Here is a 27,101-nt window from a genome sequence, read left to right as displayed (position 1 = left end):
TCTTTGCCACCCCATGAATTGCAGCATGCCAGGCCTCCCTGTCCATCACCAACTCCCGGAATTCACTCAGACTCACATCCATCAGGTCAGTGATGCCATCCAGCCATCTCATCCTCTGTCGTCCCCTTCTCCTCCTGCCCCCAATCCCTCCCAGCATCAGAGTCTTTTCCAATGAGTCAACTCTTCGCATGAGGTGGCCAAAGTATTGGAGTTTCAGCTTTAGCATCATTCCTTCCAAAGTACACCCAGGGCTGATCTCCTTCAGAATGGACTGGTTGGATCTCCTTGCAGTCCAAGGGACTCTGAAGAGTCTTCTCCAACACCACAGTTCAAAAGCATCAATTCTTTGGCACTCAGCTTTCTTCACAGTCCAACTCTCACATCCATACATGGCTACTGGAAAAACTATAGCTTTGACTAGACGGACCTTTGTTGGCAAAGTAATGTCTCTGCTTTTGAATATGCTATCTAGGTTGGTCATAACTTTCCTTCCAAGGAGTAAGCGTCTTTTAATTTCATGGCTGCAGTCACCATCTGCAGTGATTTTGGAGCCCCCCAAAATAAAGGAAAGGACAGGGCCTTTTAACTGAAGATGTTAACATTTGTAGGTTGACATGGAGAAGGGTTGTTGTTGTTCGGTGTCCTTGCTAATGAATAAAACCAAAGGGAGAGCACTGTGTTGTATACCTAAAACTAGCACAGCAGTGGTGGTGGGGGGTGGTGGTTTAGTTGCTAAGCTGTGTCCAACTCTTGCGACACCATGGTTCCTCTGTCCATGGGATTTCCCAGGCAAGAATACTTAAGTGAGTTGCCATTTTCTTTTTCAGGGGATCTTCCTGACCCAGGGATTGAACCTAGGTCTTCTGCACTGTAGGCAGATTCTTTACTGACTGAGCCACCAGGGAAGCTCAACTAATACAGTGTTATATGTCAATTATATCTCAATTTTTAAAAACTTGAAAAGAAAAAATTAAAAAAGAAGTTAGAGGCTTCAAGGACTTCCCCAGTGGCCCAGTAGTTAAGATTCCATGCTTCCACTACAAGGGGCAGGGGTTCGATCCCTATTCAGAGAACTAGGATCCCACGTGCTGTGTGGCATGGCCAATAAATAAATACTTTTTTTAAGTTATAGGCTTCCAGATGAAAGCTTGTAGAATCTTACCCTACTCTACTCTAATTCCCCCTGGGAAAATAAATCATAAAATGCTACCTTTTCCCTGAAGATTCCTGACTTCCCATTCTCCTCAAATTAGATACATTCTTTCTCTTCTTCAGCTCTCCGTGTCTCGTTGCCACCGGTATTTCTCCTAGTGGGCCTCCCAGAATTTACCTTATGTGATAGCCAGTCATGTTCTTCTTTCTTTCCTGTTCACCTGCACCAGGCTCCGCCATCAAAATTTCCTAAGATCAGAGGCTACACTTTTCCATACGTGTCTCTGGCACCTGGTAAGGTGCTTATCCTAAAGCAGGTGCTCCGTCAAGTAATTCATGACCTCATCATCTCTCCCAGCTCTGGCTTTATGTTAAATGCCCTAATTCAGGCCCGTACCATTGCTCCTACAGAAAATTGCAAAAGGCTGTATCTGGCCTTCCTGCTTCTACCCTTGCCTCCCTTCCTCATCTTGGTACTCAGCTTAAAAGGAAAACATGACCAGGCCATTTTCCTACTTAAAAAACAAGCCAACAAACAACGTCTTAATAGCTTCCTTTTTCTATAAGGTTAAGACCAGTTTCTTAGGCCTGGCGTACATGACCAACTCAGGTCTGTCCCAGCCCACCTCCATACACCCTTCTCCCTTCACACCAGCCTCTAACTTTACTCCAAGAGGGCACAGCTGATGCATCACGATCCATGCTGGATTCTCTCCCCAACCAGGCACCTCGGCGCCCCCCACTTCCTCCCTGGTTGCCTCAGGTGACCCAGCTGATCTTGACCCTCCCTCCCACCCACTCACTTCCCAGACTCCCTTGAGGTACCCCACTGATTGTTGTGCTTGCAAAATTACCTTGTGGTTATCTGAGTAAGTGGAAGCTTCCTGAGAACAAAGACTTTGTATTGAGTTGGTCAAAAAGAAACATTTTGTCCACCCCAGTATGTGCAGCACCTGCCACAGCACCCAGAAGATTAAAAAAAATAATCGTTGGATGGATTGGTGGATGGATGGAGCAGGGATCTGCTGTAACTGTGGCCTGAAGCAGACCAGACCATTCCTGACGTATCTAAATAGAGGCTTGGTCTGGAGAACTAACATCCTTAGTAAGCTTGTCCCTTGTACAGTCTTGTCTTCGAGTACTAGGATTAATTTGGCCTGGATTCAGGGCCATTCTTAGTGGCCAGGTCCACACTGAGCAGCTGAAGATTCCCTTAAATGTTCCTTGATATCCATTGGGCACTTCCTATGTACTAGATGTTGTTCTGAGCACTTTCAGTGAATTAGTTCATTCAATTCTCACAGCAATCTTATGGGACGTACACAGTATCTCTATTGTGTAGGTGAGAGTTAGGAAATGTTAATTAACTTTTCTAAGATCAACTACTAAAATCAGAGTCTGTGTGCACACCCAGGCAGCCTGATTCGAGAACATGCCAGCATCACTGCCACCTCATGTTTCCCTGGGTTCCTGTTTTCCACCTGTGCTTCTCTCTTTTCTCAACCCTTTCCTCTCCCAAGATGGGAGGCAAGGTAAGGGCTAAGAAGAGAAAATTTCTTCTTGATTGTTTTATTTATTCTGTCTACTTAAATTCCCTCATTATGACCTAATTATGCATATTTAGCCAGAAGGAGGTCATCTTTTCTTATTTGTATCTATATATAATTACCTGCCCATGAAGATAACTTTTCACACCGAATTTGAATGATTATCAAAGAGCCATATAAAGCAAACTGTATTGCCCTTTGCAGGCCATCTCTGCTTCTCAGTGGGCTGGAAACCGCACGATTGCTTCCTCTTTATCTTTGTAGTGAGAGCGCAGCATTTGTCACTCGGCGTCTGAGCAACTTCAGTGACACCACCAGGAAAGGTCTACATTGGTCCAAATGGCACGCTTCCCACGTGTGGCATCATTTTTTCTCTTTCTGAGTAAGTGTCATACTTTTGTATGTTACTGTTGCCACAGGAACTAGTCAAACAGAGACTGTAGGGTGATAAAATGGGACAGTTTGGTCTCTATAGGGAAAACAATGGCACGCGTCTCTGGTGCTGGCAATCATTTTTGACTTTTGATGATGTTCTTGGCTACCTAGACAACCTTGATTCCAGGTGGTGCAATGCTTGGTTGAGCCCCATGAACCTGATCCCATAGGTTTTTATATTTGTGTGTGTTGCTAGATCTGCCAGTTTTGCTGGCCCTGCCTTCACCTTATTTTCTTGGGCTAACTGATTCCTGGAGATAGGATGAGGCTTAACTCTTCAGACTGACAGGGGATGCCTGATAAGAGCTTGTCTAGATTAATATACCTTGGGGATGTGGCTGGATGAAAGGCTTATGAGAGCATGTAATAGTTTTAGGCTAACTTAAAAGAAGGTTCTGACTTCACTTGTGAGCTGAAGTGGGCGTTGACTACTGTAAAGCTGAGAAGGGGGCAGGAAGAGTCACATGGCTCTGCTGAGGGGCATGTGGAAGGGCCTCAGTGAGCCTAGGGGCATTTGTACATGGTTGAACAGGGTGGAGGAAGTAGAAATTTGGGGGTGGATGGAGAACAGATGAACTGGGAAGGGCATGAAATAGTTTCAGAGCAGACAGAACAGGGAGCAAGTACTCTTTAGTGCTATGGGTTCGTTTAGCATCTGGTGAAGCTCATCTTCACCCCCATCTCAGAACAGTTTTTAAATATATAAATTAAAACATATAAGATTATAGGGAAAAACAATCATATTGAAATGCAGTTATCAAAATATTTTAAAGTAAATCATAATGTAGTCATTTATTTTCTTCTTTATTCATTATATGATAAGATCTAGAGGTGGTCTATTAACCCCCAAATTTCAATTTAGTAATGAGTGTGAACAATATTTCAAGACTCTGCAATAGATGTGATGTGAAAATATCTACGGTTTGTTGTCTACCTTCATAGCTGAAGAAAATACTGAATTTCCATAAAGGTTAGTGAAAATAAAGATGTAGGGTGTTTTTCCACCCAAGTTTACGAACTCTTTAATCCCCCAAGTGGATTCAGGTTTAAAACTTCTGCTTTAGAGTGACTAGATGGAATTAGTGAAGGAATTCTGACAACAGGGGAACGAAAAGAGCTTAGAATCAGAGTAACCAAGGCTGTGGCTAATAGACAAAAAGGGTGCTGCATTCAGCTCAGAGGGTCGCTTAAGAAACCCTTGGCTTGAATTGAACTGGGCTCATGTCTCAAAGGACATTGGGTAGTGAGAGGTGAAGGTCAGATATGGGGCCTGAAGGCGAAGTTACTGGGAGCAGTTGCTGGTTAATTGCTGCCCACCAGACTGGCTTTGCAGGCACTGATGACCAGGAGACTGTTGGGGTCCTTTGGGGACTTGCCTGCCATGTTCCTACTTGTCCTGTTTGGGTATCTGAGTGTGATTCTCAAGTGTCTGTGCCTTGTGTCTCTGAACTGTGTTTGGCTTGTGTATGGGGAAACTGGGCTTACATTGTGCAACAAGTCAGACGGTTGCAAATTTTGTGTCTTTTTTTTTTTCGGGGGGGGGGTTGGCGATGAGGGGTGAGCGGTCTGGAAGGCCTGGGAAAAGGAAAGCAACCAAGGTTCAAAAAGGGGAAGCTGCCAGGCTTTCCCTAGTTCATTGGAACCGTTACCTGAACTGGGTTATACATTTATTTCTTCTAAATTTAGATTCCATAAATACTAATTTTGTATAGAGCCACATATAATTTTGTATAAAAACACATTAATCAGAAAGTAACTTGAAAAAGATGTTGCAAGCCTGCTATTTGTCATTACAAATACAAAGGGAGAAATTAAGGAAATACACTAAATGATGGATGATCAGTTGAGCACTTGCATTGTTTAGCAAATGTTTACCTTGTCCTAATTAATTTTAAAAAATAAATATGTAAATGTATATGTATGACTGAGTCCCTTCACTATTCACCTGAACCTATCACAACATTGTTTAACTGGCTATAACCCAATATAAAATTAAAAGTTCAAAAAAATATGTAGAGACTCATAAATCCTGTTAGAATATGGGCCCAGATGAGGTTAAAGTCATGGATAAATGAGTCCTTGGACTTAGCTTTCTCCTCTTGGTCTGTCACCACTCACCCTAACTAGCTGCCCTACAAATAAAAGTCATTAACTTGGGAGGGTCCTGGGGAGGACATACTGTTTGTCCTACTACGACTGTATTCATGAAAAAAAAAAAAAATCCACTAAATTATGGATGAAAACGCTTTCAGCCTCCAAGCATGCAGAGATTTTGTATGGGTAAAGAAAGAGAAGTTGTTTGTTGTGTTTGATGTTCTCCAGCTAGGTTTTGTATAAGGTGGAAGTATTTGAAGTTGCTGTTTTTGTGTATCAAAAATGGTCAGGTGTGGACCATTTTATATAGTTCAATCAAATAACTTCAATTCAAATAACACTGAAATAGAAAATTTGGCAATGCCAGTGATGTTTTTGAAAAAAAAACCAATACCATCAGGAAATTCTTCATGTATCAAAAGTGTTACTCTGATGCAGTATGTCATTGTTAAGCTGTGTGTGCATCAGTCAGCAAGAATCTGCTGTCCAGAGGTGCCTAACCATCTGTCCATTAAAACAGAAAGCAACAGGCCAGTCCTCTAAGGTATTTTCCTCTTTTGGAGGAGAGATATGTGCAACATCCCACAGAAAATAGATTTATAATAAGATGCTTCAAGTGTATGATTCCCCATGCATGACCATTTGAACTGGCCTCTGTCCATCATTCCTTTGTACCTCCATAATGCCTATTAATCCTTCACATTGTCTCTTTCACTTTTCTGAGAAAGTGGTGCTCTCCCAAACAAGTTCTTGACCTCATGCTTCCACTAAGACCTTACTGCATTCATCATCATCTCTCTGGCTTCATCCATCTCTCTCCCCTCGGCAGCTCCTCTGCCCATAAACATGCAGAGGCACCCGTGTTCATCTGTCCTCACTGCTCTGCCCCATTGAGCTGCTCTTTCTAACTACCACCCTATTTTTCTCTTTCCCTTCTACATGAAACTTCTTGAAGTAGTTCAGTTTAAGCTTCTTGCAGTTGCTTCTTACCCTTGAAATGCTCTGCTTCTGCTCTCTTGAAATCTCTTTTACAAAGATCACCACTGACATCCTCATCATCAAACTAAAAGGACACTTCTCTGCCTTTCGAATCCTTACCCTCTCAGCAGCATTCAGCAGTGCTGACAAGCTCTTTCTTCTTGGAACTTTTTGCTCCTTTGGTTTTCAAGCCGCAGTGCACTGGCTACCCTCCCACCTCCCTGATTCTTCTTTCTGTAGCATGCATTTCTCATCTTATTTCCTAAATAGAGAGATCCTCTAATAATCTCTCTTTAGCTCTCTTCTTATATCCCCTAACATTTTCCACTACTTAACGCGTAAATGACTTAATCAGCATCTACAGCCCAGAACTCTCCCTAGTTACAAACAAGCGTTTACAGGAAGCAGTGAGGAAGCAATGGAGACAGTCAGGAATTTGACATTGGTAGATCCAAGTTCAAATCTGGCTCCACCATTTACAACTTTGACATTGCTAAATATGGGAATATCACAGAGTTATTAAGATAACTAGATGACAAATATTTTGAAAGAGTATATTTTAAAGTATAGAAAAAGATACAGATATTGACATATATTTTAATAATATTTCTAAATATTTGCTGGATTTCCTTCTTGTTTATTCCATAGCACTCTAATTTAGTGTTTCCAAGATTAAATTCTTTATCTTCTCCTTCACCCTTGAACGCACAATAGTACTTCTTCCTGATAGCCTTATTCCTGTTAATAGTACTGTTACTCCCAGTCACCCTTACAAAATCTGGTATCATCTTTGATTTTCTCTTGTCTTCCATCCACCCCTTTAAATTCCAAGCATCTAAGACACTGAAAAACTCTATAGATTTATCTCCACAGTGGCTCTCAAATTATAGCCCCTTTCTTTCCATTTCTACTGCCTTCATCACTTATCTCCTGAGCTTCTGTAATTATCTGATATCTACGTCTAACTCCATCATCCTACACACCGTCAGGTTAATTTTACTAAGAATTTTAAAACACTTCCTGTGGGTTCCCCATTGCCTATCAATCAAGCCCAAACTTTTAAACATGCCAGTTAAGCCCTTCATGCTTTGGACTCAAAATTTCTGCCCAATCTTACCTCTTTCTATTAATCTTTGTGTAACCCACCCCCGAATCCAACTGATTACTCCCTATTTCCTGAACAATTCTTTTGATTACTACTTATACAGTCTTTTCATGAAGTCTCCTTCACTGAAAAATACCCTTTCTCTCCACTTAAATTGCCATAACCTTCTCCAAGGTCCATTTTTAATACTATCTCTTCCATACACCTTACCTATTTTCCTCCTCTAAAATGTAATCTCTCCTTCCTTCAAATTCCTCAAAGAAGTTTTATCATATATCTTTCCAGGAGAGATGACAACCACCCTACTTGACTAAATTGTAAAATCGAGAAGTCAGAGACTATCCTAAACTCATCTTCATATCTTAGTCCTTGAAGCATCAGAAATACTATAAGTGGTTAGATAAATATTAATTGAATTAGCAACTGAAGCAGAAGAAAATAAAGTACTACTTTTCACAATAAAATGTTTCAAATGTACCCATCTCTCTGAAAAGTCATAAAAAATCTGGAGTAAATGCTGCCTAGGCACAAAAAATAATATTGTGGAAACATCCCCTGACATAAACGTATCAGTGGAACCTCAGAAATCATATTTTTTAAAAAATTTCTACTGTGCAGATATAACACATAAGAAAAGGGACTTCCCTGGTAGTCCAGTGGCTAAGAATCCACCTGCCAAGGCAGGGGACACGGGTTCGATTTCTTGTTGGGGAAGATTCCACGTGCTGCAAGGGCAGCTAAGCCCACGTGCCACAGCGACCGAACCCGTGCTCTGGAGCCCCTGCTTGGCAACAAGAGAAGCCACCGCAAGGAGAAGCTCTCTCACACGGCAATGAAAGACTAGCCCCCGCTCACCGCAAGTGGAGAAAGCCTGCTTGTAGCAATGAGACCCAACACAGCCAAAACTTAATTAATTAAAAAGGAAAGTTAATAAAACACAGCAATGAAATTTAATAAATAAAAAGTAAAAACCATGTAATCGCTATGCAGGAGAAGAAATAGAACATCGCTAGGACCCTAGAATCACCCATCTACCTTGCTGTATGCCCCACCAGATACACACACAATCACTTTACTGACTTCCATGATTACTACTTCTTAGCTTTTTTTTTTTTTTTTTTAAAAGCTTTAATTTCTTATGTTTGCATCACTAAACAATACAGTGTGGGGTTTTTTTGCCTTTCTTTAAATTTTATATTCATTTTGTATATAGTCAAAAAGATTCTAAGTGTTCAGCATCTTTCCTTAAACACAGGGATCCATGTTTCTGCAGCCAGCTGCAATTCACTCACTTTCATTTCTGTATAAGATTCCGTTTTATGACTGTACCACGGCCTGCCTGTTCTACTGCTGATGGACCTATAGGCTGTCTCCAGTTTGGGGCTGCAATGAACTGTGCTGCTGTGGATGCTTTCCCATGTGTAGGCTGGTGCAGTGCTCACATTTCTTTAAGATGTATGCCTAAGACTGGCTAGCATTGCTGACAATGTTTCACGTTGCCTCTGTAGAATAATTTTTTGGTAAATAATATTTAAAAATTTGACTACTGTATGGCATAGGGAACTATACTCAATATCCTATAATAACATATAATGGAAAAGAATTTGAAAAAGAATAGATATATAAGTATGTATAACTGAATCACTTTGCTGTACACCTAAAACTAACACAACGTTGTAAATCAACTATACTTCAATAAAAAGTCCTGTTTTGAAAAAAATTAAAGTAACAAAATTTTTTCTCATATTTTCTAACTTCTATTCCTAAGTGCTTATTACAAAAAAAAAGCCTAATGTATATGTATCATATTTAACTGGGATTTATGAATAAATTAGTATATTTTAAATGATTACTAGAAATGTATACAGTTGGTTGATTGATTGGATGTTTGTTTTCAGTTTTGCATTGATTGTATCCATATGCAATTTTTAGTTGACTGCATCGTGACCAGTTACACTTTCTCCCTGTTTTTGCAGGTCCCCTCCTATCAGAACTGTTTTCATTCTAAAATTTCTATATTTAACCTTACCATGGTCTCTGTAATGTCATTTTTCCTTTCTCCCACTTTTTTTTCCAATCTGGTCTCCCTTACTCTTTGTCCTTGTGGATTCACAAAATTCAGCAGATGCTCTGCTTCTTCCATTCCTGCTTATGAACTCTACTCTGTAATTCCGTAATACCAGTAATTGCTCCCTGCTGGACTCTTCTGATGTCTTTCCCCTCGGCCCTAGGCCCCGGTGAAAGACCTAGCTCGCCTTTGTGGCATTTCTATCACTTGTTCATTGTTCTTTCTGTAACACAAAATAAACCAGCCTTTAATATTAACATAAGAAATAAACACATACACTTTAATTTCTTAAAAAGTCTTGATTTTGAAAATGTGTATGTCAAAAGAAATATTATCACTAAATAATATTTTCTCCTTTAGATCTAATACTTGAGCTTTGTCCTAACATGAAGCATTCCACTGTGATCCCAACAGAAAGCTTTAAATAAGAGAGCAACTAAACTAAGTCTGATCCCGGATCCTGTTGGACTTGACAGTCATCTTTTATGAAGCTTTTCAATAAAGCTGTAGTGGCTCTTTAAAAAATTACAAAATGAATAACCCTCTATGGTATAGAAAGGAAGTACTGCTGCTTCTTCAGATGCTAAGTTTAGCTAATCTTGCACCAGACCTGGCCGGGAGCTACAAATAGTTCCAACCAACCAGCAGGAAAAGGCATAGCACCAGGGCAGTGCCATGGACTCGGTCTCTCCAGCAATCATTTCTGTTAGGACAGCTCGATGACAGGTACCTAAGAATTGGAGGCTTGAGGAAGTATACTGAGAATTTTTCCATAAAATAATATAAAAGGTGAATTATCATACATCATATTTACTTCAGGTGCACTTAGGTAAGTAGGTGTATTTTATAGAAGTGGTCATGTTACACTGATGAAGCTATTCTTTTTTAAGAGACTAGAGATTACTCTAGAAGTTAGAATTATAAAAGGACAATTAACTCATCAAGCCATTCCACTGGTCCTCAGCCTGAAGAAGGTATTGAACATTTGAGTTGATTATAGCTAATAACCTGCGATCTCATTTTCTAGAACTGTAATACAGGGAGCTACATAATGTGGCACATTGGGAACTGGAGCACTAATCTATTTTTATTCCCTTTTCTTTCTCCTACTTGCAAGCTAAGCTCAGCATTGGCCAGCGAGAAGTAACAGTTCAGAAAGGACCGCTGTTCAGAGCTGAAGGTTACCCCGTCAGCATTGGCTGCAATGTAACTGGCCACCAAGGACCTTCTGAGCAGCATTTCCAATGGTCTGTTTACCTGCCGACAGCCCCGACACAAGAAATCCAGATCATTAGCACCATGGATGACACCTTCTCTTATGTGGTGTATGCAAACCGGGTAAAAAGTAGGGAAATCTACGTGGAGAGGGTCCAGGGTAACTCAGTCTTTTTGCACATTTCCAAGCTCCAGATGAAGGATACTGGCGAGTATGAGTGTTTTACACCCAACACTGATGAAAAATACTATGGGACTTACAGTGCGAAAACTAATCTTACTGGTAAGCTGTGTGTGCTTCTTTGCTAGCCAGCCCCTGACAAACCAGAGTCTCCATCATAACAATGCCTTGCACTGTGACATGGCTTTATATTGTTCTGTTCGTTTTAGCAAAACAGCCCATGAACCCCTCTGGATATTTTGGAGTTTGTCACAGATAGATATCTCATGTTCTCTAAAACTCTCAATTCATTTTCCCAATCAACTTTGTCATGAAGAGTTAGATATGATGTGGTATCCCTAGGCCTTGCCCACAGCTATCCATAGGTTGATAATAACACAGACAAAGCTTTGAGAGTTCTCATGTCTCTTCTTGGAAGCAGAATATTAACTTGATAGAAGAGCTGGTATTGATATAATACATTTATATATAACACGACTGAGTGACGGAACTGTACTGAATATCATAGGAAGTAAGTCATTAATGTGGAAATAGTTATTCTCAAACTACCATTCTCTAGTGTATTTTCCTATGTGGCAAGGATCATATTTGAAATTACTGTTTTGTCCCTTTGCCTAGAATATCTTATCACTTCCTTTTCAGCCTAGCAAACTCCTACATATACTTTCAAACCCAGTTTAAACATTTCCTCTCCGGTGAAACCTGTTCTGACTGTTGTGGGCAGTATTCCCATCTTTGTTCCTTGTTGATGTTCTATTCACACCACTGTTATTAGCACTCACCCAGTTTATGTGGTAATTGGCTTCTTATATGACCATTTCTGATCTTACCCCAAGCACTGTAAGAGAACATTTACTTCACTCCCTAGCACACTGGTTAGCACTGAGTAGAGGCTCAATAAACATTCATTGTTGAATCTAAATGTTGCTTTCACATAAACTTAGGCTGTGTGATCTCCTTTGAGGAGGAAGAGAATGTTAGGGTATAGGATGGTTATGAAAACTTTGGTAAGGGTTGCATTTTGGCTCTGAAAGATAAATCATAACAGATTATTTCAGAACTTTGTTTTATAAAGGAGCAGGTGAAGGCCCAAACAAGTGAAGTGACTTGTTCCAGTTCCTGGAGTCAAATAGGGACAAACATAGGATCAGAATATAGGTCTTCTAGCTCCTTGTGCTTTTCCCATTTAAAACCTCTGTGTCTGAGTAGCTAAATGGGTTACAGACTGTGCTAAAAACATAACAGTGAACCAAGAGCTTTGCCAGGTTCCGTAGACTGTATGTACTAGATGCCAATGTTCCTGTTGGTAATAGGTAAAGCATACGGCTGATGGGAAGCAACTCAAAGAATGTACTTTACAGATGGAGGGTCAGGCCACCACCTTCATCTAGAGAGGCTAGTCTAACTAAGCCTCTAATTGATCTAAGTCAATTACCATCATTCCTTTGTGTCCAGTTATTCCAGATACCCTCTCGGTGGCCATGGCTCCCCAGACTCTAAATAAGGAGGAAGGTGAGCAGTTGGAACTTACCTGTGAGGTGTCCAAAGCCACAGCTCAACATACCCACCTCTCTATCACCTGGTACCTGATGAAGGATGGAGAAGGAAGCCAAGCCAGCAAGATTATTTCCCTCTCCAAAGATTTTATGTTGCTCCCTGGGCCCTTGTTTACAGAGAGGTTTGCAGCTGGTGACGTGCGACTCGACAAGCTTGGGGTCACTACCTTCAGGCTGTCTATGGGGAGGCTCCAGCCTTCAGATCAAGGTCAGCTGTTCTGTGAGGCATCTGAATGGATTCAGGATCCTGATGAAACCTGGACTTCCATCACGAAAAAGCAAACAGATCGAACAACTCTCAGGGTCCAGCCGACAGGTAATTATCTTCTCAGGAAATTCATTAATATGCTAGTGGTGGGTATTTGGGGCATATCTTTCTGTTTGTTTGGGGTTTTTTCCCTTTTTTTGGCTGTGCCCCATGTCTTGCGGGATCTTGGCTTCCTAACAAGGGACTGAATCAGTGCCCTCAGCAGTGAAAGCCTGGAATCTTAATCACAGGACCACCAGGGATGGAGTCTTAACCACAGAACCACTAGGGAACTCCCGATTTTTATTTTAAAATCTTTGGTTGAATATAAAACAAGATCATTTAGAAAGTTTGGGTAAATTTTGCTTTTGTCATTTTTGGAGCATAAATAAGAAAGATATTCATTTGGGGCTCTGTCCACAGGCTATGTCCACGGGAGGTTTTATATGGGATAAAATCTGTTGACTCTTAGGTAGATTCCACAAACCATACAGGGAAATAGTTTTGTTGCCATTTTTGCCAGGCTCTGTGTAAGCACTTCAGCTGCATTATCTAACGTAGTCCTAACAACCGGCCTCAGAGCAAGTTGTCAAATTCCGGTTTTCAAAACACAACCCAGAGCCCCAGCTAACGGTCTGCCTAAGCTTGCTCAGCTGGTGAGAAGTGGAGCTGGTGTTTGAAGACAGGTGTGTCTCTCCAAGGCCCTCTCTCCACAGTCACTTGGGCCTCAGAATAGCCCCAGTTTCCAATGTGAAGCCTTGTCAGTGCTCCCTTCGCCTGACTCCTTTACCTTGCAATAATGTCACTCTTCGTGATCCATTGGCATTTTCACCAGAGCAAGCAGGAAGCCTCCATTGTAATTCCTGGTCTCTCCACATGAGCTTCAGTCCACTAGGAGGAGATCTAAAACCATCAACATTCATGCTAACAGCAATGATCCAGTGGTGGTTGACTGAAGTTTTCTTTCTTCTTTTTTCTTAAAGAGGAGTATTAATCTGTTCCATTAAAAACTGTCCTGATGACGTTACATGTCCAAATTATACACGGGGAGTCCTGTGGAGACACATCATATATGCTTTTTTTTCTCCCCTTTCTTTGAAAAAAATTTTTTTAATGTAAAAGTCTTTATTTTTAAAATGTATTTATTTAAATCAATAAAAAATTGGATATGTTTAAGGTGTACAGTACTGTGTTTTGATATCTGTTTGCATTGTGAAATGACTATGATCAAGTTCGTTAGCATATCCATCACCTCACATGGTGTGTCGTGTATGTGTAACACTTAAGATCTACTTTCTTAGCAAATTTCAGGTAACACCACACAGTATTACTAACTGTAATCATTAGATCTCCAGAACTTATTCATCCTGCATAAATGAAACTGTGTACTCTTTGACCAACATCTCCCCATTTACCCCACTCCCACAAGCCCTGGCAACCACCGGTCTACTCTCTGCTTCCATGTGGTCAACATTTTTCGTTGCCACAGTCTTTCTGTGTCTGGCTTATTTCACATAGCAAAATGTCCTCCAGGTTGATCCATGTTTTTGAAAACAGTAAGATTTCCTTTTTTCTCATGGCTTAATAATAGTCCATTGTGTATATGTACATTTTCTTCGTCCATGTATCCTTTGGCAGTCACTTGCGTTGTTTCCATATCTTGGATATTATGAGTAATGAACATAGTGCAGTATCTCTTTGAGACACCGTGTCGTTTCCTTTGGATATGTACCCTGACGTGGGGATTGCTGGGTTATGTGGTAGTTCTACTTTTAGTTTTTGAGGAACCTCCACACCGTTTTCAATAATGATCATACCAATTTACATTCCTACTAACAGTATACAAAGGTTCTTTTTTCTTCTCCATCCTCACCAACACTTGCTATCTTTTGTCTCTTGATGACAGCCATTCTAACAGATGTGACGTGATAGCTTGTGGCTTCAATTTGCATTTCCCTGGTGATTAGTGATAAGCATCTTCCTTTCCATATTTTTAGCCATTTATATGTCTTCTTTTGAGAATATCTAGTCAGATCCTTTTTCATTTTTATGTCAACTTATTTGGAATTTTTTGCTATTAATGTGTATGAGTTTCTTATACATTTTGAATAGCAACCTCTTTTTGAATACATGGTTTGCAAATAATTTCTCCCATTTTATAGATTGTCTCCTCACTCTGCTGATTGTTTCTTTTGTGTACAGAATCTTTTTGGTTTGATGCAATTCTACTTGTCTATTTTTGCTTTTGTTGCCTGTGCCTCTGGGGTCATATCCAGAAAATCATGGCCCAAACTAATGTCAGGAAGGTTTTCCTTCTATTTTCTTTTCTTTTTTCCTTTGGCCATGTTGCATGACATGTGGGATCTTAGCTCCCTGACCAGGGGTCGAACCCATGCCCCCTGCAGTAGAAGCACAGAGCCTGAACCACTGGACCACCAAGGAAGTCCCCCCTTTTTATTTTCTTCTAGTAGTTTTTCAATTTCAGGTCTTGGGTTTAAATCTTCCATTCATTTTGAGTTTATTTTTTTTAATATGCTGTGAGATAGGGGTCCAGCTTTATTCTTCTGCATATGGGTATCCAGTTGGTTCAACACCATTTATTGAAGAGACTATCTTTTCCCTGTTGCGTGTTCTTGGCACCCTTATTGAAGATTAATTGACAAAGATTCATGAATTTATTTCTGGGTTCTCTATCCTGTTTCATTGGTTTATATGTCTTTATGCCAGTATCATAGTTTTGATTACTGTAGCTTTGTAATGCATTTTGGAAACAAGTAATGTGAAGCCTACAGCTCTTGCTCAAAATTCTTTGGCCAGTCAAGGTCTTTTGTGGTTCTATATGAATTTCAGAATTGTTTTTATCTATTTCAAAATGCTATTAGAATTTTGACAGGGATTGCAATGAATCTGTAGATTGCTTTGGGTGATATGAGCATTTTAATAATATTAATTTTTCTAACCCATGAACATGGGATATCTTTTCATTTATTTCTTTCATCTTCAGTTTCTTTCACCAGTGTTCTACAGTTTTCATTGTACATCTCTTTCACCTCCTTGGTTAAATTTATCCTTAAGTATTTTCTTCTTTTTGATACTATTGTAAATGGGATTATTTTCTGAATTCTTTTTGATAGTTTACTGTTAATGTATAGAGATGCAACTGATTTTTTTCATGTGTTGATTTTGTACACTGAAGCTTTACTTAAATTCTTTATTAGTTTAACAGCTTCTTGGTGGAGTTTGGTGGGGTTTTTTCTTTTTTTCTTTTGGTTCCTATATGTAAGAACATGTCATCTGCCAACAGTGAGTCTTTCTTCTTTTTTTCCAATGTAGATGCTTTTAATTTCTTTTTCTGTCTAATTGCTCTGGCTAGGACTTCAAATACCATGTTGAATAGAAGTGGTGAGAGTGATCATCCTTGTCTTATTCTTGATATTAGATGAAAAGCTTTCCATTTTCCACTATTAAGTGCGATGTTAGCTGTGGATTTGCCATATATCACATATGCTTTTAACTTAGGAAAATTCCACTGGATATTCTCAGCCAAAAATGAGAGCAAGAAATCACAATTTACATCAGTTCAACATAGTATAAAATATTTTATTTTAAAAGATACATTACTATGTACTTTACACATCCATGCATTCATCTTGCTTAATAGTATTGCATTTAGAAAATCACATGTGTTGTTCTTTCTAGATAATTTAAAAAATAGTCAAGGGCATTTTGATTCTAGGCATTTCTTTGGCATCTCTGATCCCCCACATTAAATTCAATCCCTGTACTATCCTGATAGGAGATAGCATCTCTCTCTGGTATTAAAGGGATAGGTGCAGTGACCTCTCTAAATATCTGCCTTGCTTTTGTTTCCTAGTGAGAGATTTTCAAGTCAACATTAGAGCTGAGAGCACAGTACATGAAGGAAAATCCTTAGAACTGGTTTGCCTGGTCATGGGCGGTGGCCAGGACCCACACCTTCAGGCCACTTGGTTCTTCAATGATGTTGAAATGGCCCACATTGATGCTGGCGGAGTTCTGGATCTGAAGAAAGATTACCAAGAAAGAGCAAGTCAAGGACAGCTCCAGGTTTCAAAGTTAAGCCCCAAGTCTTTCTCTCTCAAGATCTTCTCTGTGGGCCCAGAGAATGAAGGTGCATACAGATGTGTAGTGGCAGAGGTGACAAGAGCTCAGATGGGCTCCTGGCAGGTGCTTCAGAAAAAACAATCACCAGACAGCTTTGTGCGCCTTTGGAAACAAGCAGGTATGTGAATTCGGGGCCAGACACGGTTGGGCTGCATTTCGATGTCCTCCTTTTTGAGTACTGGATATCTTCATGGACACGGGAGGTCTCCTGAAGTCAGGTATCAATCAGGTCACTCTGAGGTGGAGTGGAATAAAGGGAAGCACCCAAACTAGCTGAAAACCTGGGAGCTTCCCAGGTGGTTTAGTGGGTAAAGAATCCGTCTGCAGTGCAGGAAACCCAGGAGACTCAGGTTTGATCCCTGGGTTGGGAAGATCCCCTATAGGAGGAAATGGCAAGCCACTCTAGTATTCTTCTCTGAAAATCCCATGGACAGAGGAGCCTGGTGGGCTACAGTCCATGGGGTCACAAAGAGCTGGACACAACTAAAGTGATTGAGCACGCACCCATATAGCTGAAGACCTGAGTCCTACTCCTGAGCCAATAAACAGGCTGTGACCATGAACACTCCATGTACTTCACTAATTCTCAGCTTCCTCAGTTGTAAGATAATCTAATTTCACTGTCTTTAAGTCCCTTCTTGCCATCTTAGATTCTTGATTCTATTTGCTATTATTTCTGATTGGTGTGTTGGGTTTTCTTTCAGCCGAGAATACCTGCATTCATGAAGCCCCTGTCTCCTTGTGTGTGTGTGTATTTTGAGTTGATTAAGGGAAAAGAGCTTATACTTGCCTCTTTCCTGAGAAATAAACACCCACATTACCCCCTCTACTTTTTCAACATCTTTCAGGTGTCTTTCGTCAGTTCTCTGTGTTCTTAACCTGATACAGGGAACAATACTTAGTCTTAATTCTGCATCCACCCATGACACAGAGTAAGAAAAGAAGAAGCAAGAGTGGGCAGACTCTATTGCCTGCATGTTGCTGTGATGTGGTGAGATGCCTATCTGACCCAGATAGGCTGGGTCTGATTATTTGGAAGGCCATCCAGCTCCTGTTAAGTTTCTGAAGGCTGCGTGACCTTAAGCATGTTTGAATAATCAGTTCTTTTTGTGTGGAGAGAAAACTGATAAATCCACAAGCAATACTATGATTTTCTGGGCTGAGTATTAAATTCAAAGTCTAGGAAGATGAATTGCCCCAAAGCAAAAACCAAAAAAATAAATAACAAACCCAAAATGAAGATGTCCTTGTTGTACTCGCTTATTGGAGGCATCTCCATAGACACAAACACTTCCATGCTCTTCTCCATCACCCCATTTGCTTGGAGTGGAGATGCACAGCTTTGGCCTAGATTGGCGAGCCAGGAAGTGTGTTGGTGTTAGTTTTTACACTAAACATTTGGTCTTTCTTGTTAGGATTCAGAAAAAACTATGTAGGCGTGTTTACATATTTACACAGAGCTAAATCTCAACCTTGTGTATCCATCTCCACTGGAGCAGAACTGTAAACCTTTCATAAACTCAGGACATAGGAATCTGTGCCAGAGGGACCAAAAGGTGTGCCTTGGGGCACACAGATCACACGCCTATCAAGTAGGTGGTCTGCCCAAGCCGAAAATAATACTCTGTGCAGGCTGGAGTCCAACCTGTTTCTTTTTATGGAGAAACAGAAAAAGTTAGTAGCAGATTTATTAAAGACCCTATTGAGCACTTGGTTTTGAAACTCAAACCATTACTTGAGTATGAGCAGTTTCATCATCCCGTGAATGTTTTAAACAGAAGAGGGTACTTCCCTACCACTATGCAGGCGCGCCTCACACATGCCTGGTGAGTGTGTCACTTCTGACTCGGAGACAGCAATGACCACAATAAAGTAAGGAAACCACAGTTTTTTTTAAAAAACTGAAACTGCTCCAAACCTATCATAATGGTTATATTTGAATAGTAAGATTATGACTAACAATTTCCCCTATAATTTTGAAACTTTAGTTATGAGTCTATTTTTAACTTCAAAAAAAAAAAGTGTAATAATGCCTCTAATACCCCAAATTTGGAAGCAAGTTTTATATAAATATATGTTATGTTATATACATATATATATATAATAGGTAGATATATATTAATCTATTTGTGGACATTAGCCTTCTTTCTGTCTTGGTAACATATGTTCATCCATAAAGCTGTTAAAGACAGAACTCTTCTTCAGCAGAGAAGATCAGTTTGCAAATTCATTTAGATCCTATTAAGATTTCAAATGCCAGTTCTGTTTTGTTTTCCTGGAAATTCCCTGGTGGTTCAATGATTAGGACTCCATGCTCTCACTGCTGAGGGCCCAGTTTCAATCCCTGGTCAGGGAACTAAGATCCCACGAGTCTAGAAAATATAAAATTTTTTAAAATCTTTTTATTTTCCTTTTCTGACTTTGAACACCTCTGCTCTCACGAAGGGACTATCATTACACACTAATGCTAGTAGCTCTCTTTTGCTGGGAACTTTTCCTTGCCAGCCAGGGTAAGCCCTTTGCACGTGCCATTCACTTAGTCTTCTCACAGTGCAAAAGTGAGGTGCTATTATTACCCCCTTTCCTTTACAGGAAAGGAAATTGAGGCTCAGAGAGGTTCACTTTGTTGTCCAGGGTAATTCTATAATAACTCCAGGGACCTTGGCCTTAAGCATGAGGCTGGGCTGCCTAGGATGCATGAGCTTGAGGGATCTTTGCATTGCCCGCAAAGCACCCAGGACAAGGCCTCGCACAGGAAGTATCTGTTGAAAGGAAGTCCACATTTCTGATCATCTTGAATTTTCCATCTGGGAGCCGGACTTACATTTACTGTTTTACACTGTAGTTCAGGTATAGGAAGGATGTCCCTTCAACCAACAATATATATGAGTGAATATATGATTTGAAAAAAAGAAATGTATATATATGTGTGTGTGTATAGGTGTGTATATATATATATATTTTAAAAATACTTAAGGGGGAAGTATATCTGTATTTATAGTATATATATTTATATATACATACATTTTCCCCCAAATAATTTTTTAAAATAAGACATTTTTAATTAAAAAAATTTTTTTATTGGAGTTTAGTTGCTTTACAATTTTGTGCTAATTTCTGCTAATTAACAGAAAAGCTAATCAGCTATACATATACATATATATACATATTAGCATATTAGCAGAAAAGCTAATAATCAGAAAAGCTAACCAGCTATACATATACACATATCCCCTTTTGTCACCACGGAGCATTGAGTAGAGTTCTCTGTGCCCCAACAGAGGTCCTTGTTAGTTATCTGTTTTATACATAGCAGAGTATATATGTCAATCCCAGTCTCCCAATTCATCCCACCCCTTGTATCCCCTCTTGGTGTCCATATGCTTGTTCTCTACATATGTGTGTTTGTTTCTGCTTTGCAAATAGATTCATCTGTACTATTTTTCTAGACTCCATGTATATGCATTAATACACAGTATTTGTTTTTCAACTTCTGACTTTCTTCATTCTGTATGACAGCTCTAGGTCCATCCAAGTCTCGGCAAGTGGCACAATTTCATTCCTTTTTATGGCTGAGTGATATTACGTTGTATATATGTGCCACATGTGCTTCACCCATTTCTCTGTTAATGGACATTTAGGTTGCTTCCATGTCTTGCCTGTTGTAAATGGTGCTGCAATGAGCATTGGGGTGCGTGTATCCTTTGTAATTATGGTTTTCTCTGGTATGTGCCCAGGAGTGGGATTTCTGAGTCATACAGTAGTTCTATTTTCAGTTTTTAAGGAACCTCCATACTGTTCTCCATAGGGTCTGTATCAATTTATATTCCTACCAACAGTGTAAGAGGATTCTCTTTTCTCCACGCCCTCTTCAAGTAATTGTTTTTTAATGGCAGTATTTTGAACAGAAATATAATTAACAGTACTTCTTCACTGTTCAGATACATACTAATTAGGGAAAGATAAGTAAGGAGAGGAAGGTCATTTTGAACAGTGAAAGTCTGAATTCTAGAAAACTAAACATTGAAATAAACACAGCTTCATTACTTTCAGTCTCATACACCAACTCTAATTAATTTAACAAAATAATACCATGTGTTTTCCCAACTAGATGTGCCTAAGGAACAAATCACTAAAACTTAGGGCAAACTGTAAATTGTTTACATGTAAATTAGTTCTTCTGGTGTTCTTTCTGCCATTTCTACTATTTAAGTGTTGATTAAATCTTTTATTCTGGGGGATGGTGCAAGAGTGAACAATTTGATTGGATTTGTCACAAAGTAGTCAAGTCTTAATTAATGAGAGTTCACTGTTTTTTAGAAAACTTTTCATTTACTCGAAATATCTTTTTCTTCTAAAACCTGTAATCCACAGCAAGAAATGTGGTCGTGTCTACCAAGAACCGGCAGCAAGCAGTGTGGGAAGGAGAGGCATTAACCCTTCTCTGCAAGGCAGATGGAGCTGAGAATCTCCTGACTGTGGCCTGGTGGCATGTCCCACAAAACCAGACACAGCCGGTGTTTGTGGCTGGCATGGAGCAGGATGGCACCGTGAAGCTGGGTGCTTCCTATGCGGAACTCGATAACCTCAGAAATGCAAGACTGGAGAAAATGGACTGGGCCACCTTCCAACTTGAGATCGCCTCCACCACCCTCACAGACAGTGGCATGTACGAGTGCAGAGTGTCTGAGAGGACCGGGAGCCAGGCCAGAAACCAGAGCTGGACTCAGAAGTTGTCAATCACTGTAAAGCCCCTTGGTAAGTGTCAGGGAAAGCCTTTGCTGAACTTGCATATCATCAGTATCTTCCTTCTGTAGTGGGATGCCGTGGAATTTGATTGAATGTCATCCTGAATCCTCTAGTTACAGTACGTATACCCCAGAATACAGAGCAGAGTCTCTGGTTACCATGTCTGCCAACTGGTCTCTAAAGTTTACTCATTTTTATAAAGATGGTCTTTAGGGTACAACTTATTGTTGTTATTCAAGGCTAAGAACAAAATCGTATCATTTGGAGTAGACTTAGGAAAGAGATATGCCAAGTGAAGCGGACCCTCGTACCTTCAGGCTTCTGATAGCTGCAGCCTGGGATTGCGGAATCTCCCTTGCAAGTGTAGAACAGGGATAGCGCGCCCAGCAGTAGGGTAAGGGAAGGAGGCCGGCCAGCAGGGCTGGGGCGTGCCCCACCCCCTCAGTAGCAGCTGTCTAAGCAGTGGACTGGGGAAACACTGCCTGTTTGTTGTCTCTGCTGAGAACACTCTTACAAGAGGGTCAACTTTAGAAAACTGAGGTCAGAATTCAGGACGGCCTGTACTGTGAATCAATTTCTACCCCCAAATATTTGATACTCCCAGTGTATGAACACATGGTTCAGTGTGAAGAGGTAACGACTAGGAAAACTTAGAAGCACTGTACCTTGATTTGATAAACATGTTAGGAATCGTGTTTTGTGTTTCTGCCCACAGAGTCAAGTTTACAAGTTAGTCTGATGAGCCGTCTACCACAAGTGAAATTAACCAACACCTTTGACCTGTCCTGCATAGTGAGGGTTGGCTACTCTGACCTCAAGGTTCCACTCACCGTGACATGGCTGTTCCAGCCCCCCAGATCTCGAGCCTTTGATCTGCTTCTTCAAATCACCCACAATGGCACTATTGAATGGGGGAGGGGCCTACCGCAGTTCCAGAGGAAGACGAAGATTTCACAGTCTTCATTTCATTCTCGGCTCCTAATCCACGATGCCACTGAGGAAGAAGCAGGAGTTTATCAGTGTAAAGTAGAAGTGTATGACAGAAATTCTCTGCACACAAACAGTCCTGTGAGGGCTTCTGCCTCCTCTCACCCACTAAGGATCACTGTCACTTTACCAGGTTAACACTACTTGAAATTAATTCCGCTTTTTTAAAAAACATTCTTGCCATTTAGGGAAAGTTGTGGAATTAAAGCATAAAATACTTTCTCCCCGTGTATGTACTATAAGTAAGTACAATATATAAGTGATATCCAGGAAGCGGGGTAGGGATAGATTAGGAATTTGGTATTAACAGATTTAATGGACATGACAAACTCTGGGAGATGGTGAGGGACAGGGAAGCGGTCGATGGGGTCACAAAGAGTCGGACACGACTTAGTGAATGAACAACAACAACATTAACAGATGCTCACTAGTATATGTAAAGTGGATAAGCAACAAGGACCTGCTGTATAGCCCAGGGAACTATATTCGATAGCTTAGAGTAACCTATAATGGAAAAGAATGTGAAAAAGAACATAGAAATCACTTTGCTGTACTCCTGAAACATTGTAAATCAACTATATTTCAATTAAAAGAAAATTAACCAGAAACAAAAACATACCCCCCACCCACACACACATACAGACACACACATGCAAAGTGATCTAGGTTAACATTGAGCTGATATGCACGAAATGGCCACACTGGTTTTTAAAACATTGGAATACTTCCACACTAATAATAACTGTGGCCCTTTCCTCCTTTCCTGTAAGTCCCCACCACTCAGCAACTGGACACCGCGTGGCACAGCAGGGGGCCTCCAGGCTCGGCTCCAGTGCTGGGGCATTCTTTCAGATTGGTCCCTGCCTGTGCCTGGCCAGTCATTAAATGTTTAGAATGTCTCTCCTAGTGGTATGGATAATGCAAATTCCATTCAATACACTTAGCCATTCATTTTGATATGTTAATGTATAAGAATTAGAGAATTTGTGATTATAGTCAACATAATTTACCTTGTCAATTGGTAATAGAGCATAGAGATGAAAAGTAAGACACAATTTACAAATTCTGCTGTGCCAGTATCTTCTTCCCTGATTTCCATCCTCTTAAGGTGGAGTGTTCAAGAGCCTTTGACATCACTTAGATCTAATGAGAACTTAATCTGTCCAAGCCTACTGACTCCATGGGTAAATTGCTGATGTGCAATTTAAAGATGGTGACATGTTTCTAGTGCAGTGCCTGACAAACCAAGCAGATGCTCAAACATGTTAACCATCATTCTCTCAGCTACTGAGCAATAGTTTTGGTTATAGTAGTCATCTCCTTGTTGATTAACTCATGCCTTAATTTACTTGTCTTTTCTGATGTATTTCAAATTGTTGGTTCAATCCTTTCTTCTTAAAACTTCTTTTTCCATGGCCTTGTGACACAAGATTTTCTTGGTTTCCTTCCTAGCCCTCTCATGGCGCCTTCTCATTCTCTTTTGCAGAGTCCTCTTCTCGCACTGACTCAGCCCTTTGGGCTTCATTCTCAACTTTCTCTCTTCTCATTCTATACAGTCTCCCAAAGTAGGTTTATTCCTACCCAGGGATTTATGCTATGTATTGACAACTCCCAAGTTCACTATCTTGAATGACTTCTCTTCTGATCTCCAGACTCATGCAATTGCCTTCAAGACGTGTCTACACTCAATATGTCAGAACATAAATACACCATCATCCTGCCAAAGCTACTCCTCTGACATCGTTCTCTATGTCCCCACCATCCATCAGTGATCCAAGCAAGAAACCTGAGTCATCCACTACTCCTCCACATCCAACTCATGTTCAAACTCGAGTTACATAGCAGGCAAGGTCCTTTGTGATCTGGTACATTTATGTCTTCCCAGCACCATCTCTTTCCACTTTCCATCTTGAATTTGAGCTTCAGCCACACTGAATCACTTGCAGTTCCTCCAATACGCTATGCTCTCTCTCATTTTTAGTCTTTGTTCAAGTTGCTTCTTTTGCATGGAATTCCTTTACCTCTTCTCCATCAGCTTAATTCCTATTAACCCTTAAGACTTAGCTTAGAGATATCTCCTCCAGGAAGCCTCACTCCCATATTTGGGTTATACAATCCTGCTATGTGCTCTGATAGAGCTCTTTTGCAGACTTCTGTCCTGCTTGGGTGACACAATCCTATAATCTCTCAGCCTCTGTCCCAGTACTAGTCTCTCCCTCTAGGCAGAAACTGAGGGGAGGGATCCACAGAGCCTGGAATAGTCTGGCACATAAAATAGTATGCATTAATAAATGTTTGTTGAAGGAGGAATAAAGAGACCTACTGGCAGCATCAGTAAGCAGCCACAAAAGTATAATCTGTGATGTCAGCAAGAAGATAAGAATAAGATTTAGAAGCCAGGTTTTGCCATTCATCTTTCTGACAAAGCAGAAAAGCTCTGGGGTTAAAGGATAGTTGACTCCATATCCATACAATGTTCCCAGAGTTGAGTGACTGCAAAGAGACATTCAGTTTTAATAGTGAACATACAGCTTTCTCTTGTTTACCCATGTCTGCAGACAGGTACAACTAGACTTGGGCAAATTATGGGTCAAGGAGTATTCTGGATAGCAAACACCCAGACAAAGCATCCAAGGGCCACTTTCTCTCAAATTGATTTATGAAATGCTATAAAAGAGAAGATGTCTGTGCCTAAATATTAAAGAATTTTCTTTTTTAAAATTTTATTTTATACTGGAATATAGTTCATTAATAATGTTGTGTTAATTTCTGGTATACAGCAAAATGATTCAGTTTTATATGTATATGTTCTTTTCCTGTATGATTTATTATAGGATGTTGAATATAGTTCCTTGGGCTATACAGTAGGTCCTTTTTGGTTATCTAATATTGAAGCATTTTCATGTGGGAGAGATTGGCTTTCTGGCTTGATACTTCCTCCCTACCTCCCCATTCCACTCTTAGGGCAGGGTAGAACTAGGACCAGTGGGTGGAAATTATGAAAAAGTAAGATTCAACTTGATATTGGAAAGAATTCTCAAGTGGCAGCATATCCAAAGATGGAATGGGTGCTTTGTTAGTGAGTTGTTCAGAGGCTGAATGAGCAGTTAGTGGGGCTACTAAAGAGAGAATTCACACAGCTGATGGATCTAGGAGCTGTGGCCTTAGTTGACCTCTAATGTTCCTTCTACCTTCAAGTTCTATTTTCTAGCAAAGTAACAAAAGTAACTGTACTGTTCTTCTCATTTAGAGAGCAAACTGAAGGTGAATTCAAGCAGTCAAGTCCAGGAGATTTCCATCAATTCCAACACGGACATAGAGTGTAGCGTCCTGTCCCAATCCCCTGGAAACCTTCGGTTGGTCGTGACTTGGTACTTCTCTCCCATTTCCACTGATGCACCCTGGCTGAGGATCCTGGAAGTGGACCAAAACCACGTAGTAAAATATGGGGATGAATTTCAGACCACACGGAGAAAACAAAAATTCCACGCTGAGAAAGTTTCCCAAGACTTGTTTCAGCTACACATTCTGAATGTGGAAGACAGTGATCAGGGCAGATATCGCTGTGCTGTGGAGGAATGGCTCTGGTCTACAAATAGCACTTGGCACAAGCTTGGAGGACAGACATCAGGTCTCACAGAATTGAAACTCAGGCCCACAGGTAAACCTTGCAAGTGTATTCTCTAGCATCTTTCTGTAGAATGACCCCCTTCTCTTGGGCAGCTGTTCTATGGGATGATAATATGCAGCTGAAAATATGACCTAGAGTCATAGGAATAGTGGCCACCAGCACAGTGACTGCAGGACGGAATAGCCCATCAGAGGAGGTAGGGGTCATTTCCGGTGAGTCAGTCTGAGATTTGGAGAAGTTTAGATGGGAACAAGATCCCTTTGAATGGTTGGCTTCTCAGCCTGGCTGCCTGGTCTAGGCAGCTACCCAGGGTATCGTATCTCCAGCTCTCTATAATAACAAGCTGTGTCATTCCAGTGGGGCTCTACCGTAATTTGGCAGAGAAAGAGTAATACAAAGCATATTTCTCCCACTGTGAACAGAAACTGTACAACTCTATAGGGATGTGTAGAGAGATTGCTTTTCAACATTCGGCCGCCTCAACATAAGGCAAATAAGAGCAGTTAACTGTTGGAATGGCTTACTGAGGGCATCTCCTCCCCCTCAGGAGATCTTTAAAAATGAAATAGAAGTTCCATTCATTTGCATTTGTCCAAGAGTGCTGTGGTCTAAATGTGGGCAGGGTTGATTAGATCTGTCAGCATTAGTTAGGTCACCTCCAATGTTGATTAAAATTAAATGAATGTCACATCTAAGGTTCGGGAACTGGCCGAGATCCAAAAGCACAATGCAAATAAGTTGATCTAGTTTGGCACTTAAAATTCTATTTTCAATGTAACATCAAAAAATAAGATTATAATGAACATTGCTTTGTGTTAGGCAATTAGGGCTCCAAAGATAAATAAGGCAGAGTCTTAAGGAGCTCACAGTCAGTTGGGAGCAGTAGGGGCAAAATAGTAGCTGAGTGCGAGCGTCTCTTCCTTCTGCTCTGGCTCCCCTTCTCCATGCCCTTCAGGCCCTTCTTCTTCTCCCTGCTCAATGTGAGTGTTCCTCAGGGACACATGAACCCATTT

At 40.5% G+C, this 27,101-nt stretch overlaps 1 protein-coding gene across 4 annotated transcripts in view; it reads left to right on the top strand.

Annotated features, from left to right (window-relative positions):
* The first annotated feature begins 2,710 nt into the window (after positions 1 to 2,710).
* CD101 (CD101 molecule) overlaps positions 2,711 to 27,101 on the top strand; it is a 41,244-nt gene continuing 16,853 nt past the window's right edge. For all 4 annotated transcript variants that reach the window (XR_009735031.1, XR_009735030.1, XM_061409885.1 and 1 more), the window contains exons 1-7: positions 2,711 to 3,081; positions 10,497 to 10,877; positions 12,231 to 12,647; positions 16,453 to 16,839; positions 21,096 to 21,479; positions 22,186 to 22,590; positions 25,708 to 26,118. Coding sequence is in view for 2 of the 4 variants with exons in the window: in XM_061409885.1 (XP_061265869.1) it covers positions 3,039 to 3,081; positions 10,497 to 10,877; positions 12,231 to 12,647; positions 16,453 to 16,839; positions 21,096 to 21,479; positions 22,186 to 22,590; positions 25,708 to 26,118 (2,428 nt within the window). In the remaining 2 variants the exon portion in view is untranslated. The remainder of the gene's footprint in view (positions 3,082 to 10,496; positions 10,878 to 12,230; positions 12,648 to 16,452; positions 16,840 to 21,095; positions 21,480 to 22,185; positions 22,591 to 25,707; positions 26,119 to 27,101) is intronic.

The sequence above is a fragment of the Bos javanicus genome, chromosome 3, assembly GCF_032452875.1.
Source record: "Bos javanicus breed banteng chromosome 3, ARS-OSU_banteng_1.0, whole genome shotgun sequence".
Classification (NCBI taxonomy): domain Eukaryota; kingdom Metazoa; phylum Chordata; class Mammalia; order Artiodactyla; family Bovidae; genus Bos; species Bos javanicus.
The sequence above is the reverse complement of the archived record's forward strand: the minus strand, read 5'-3'. Positions and strand labels throughout refer to the sequence as shown.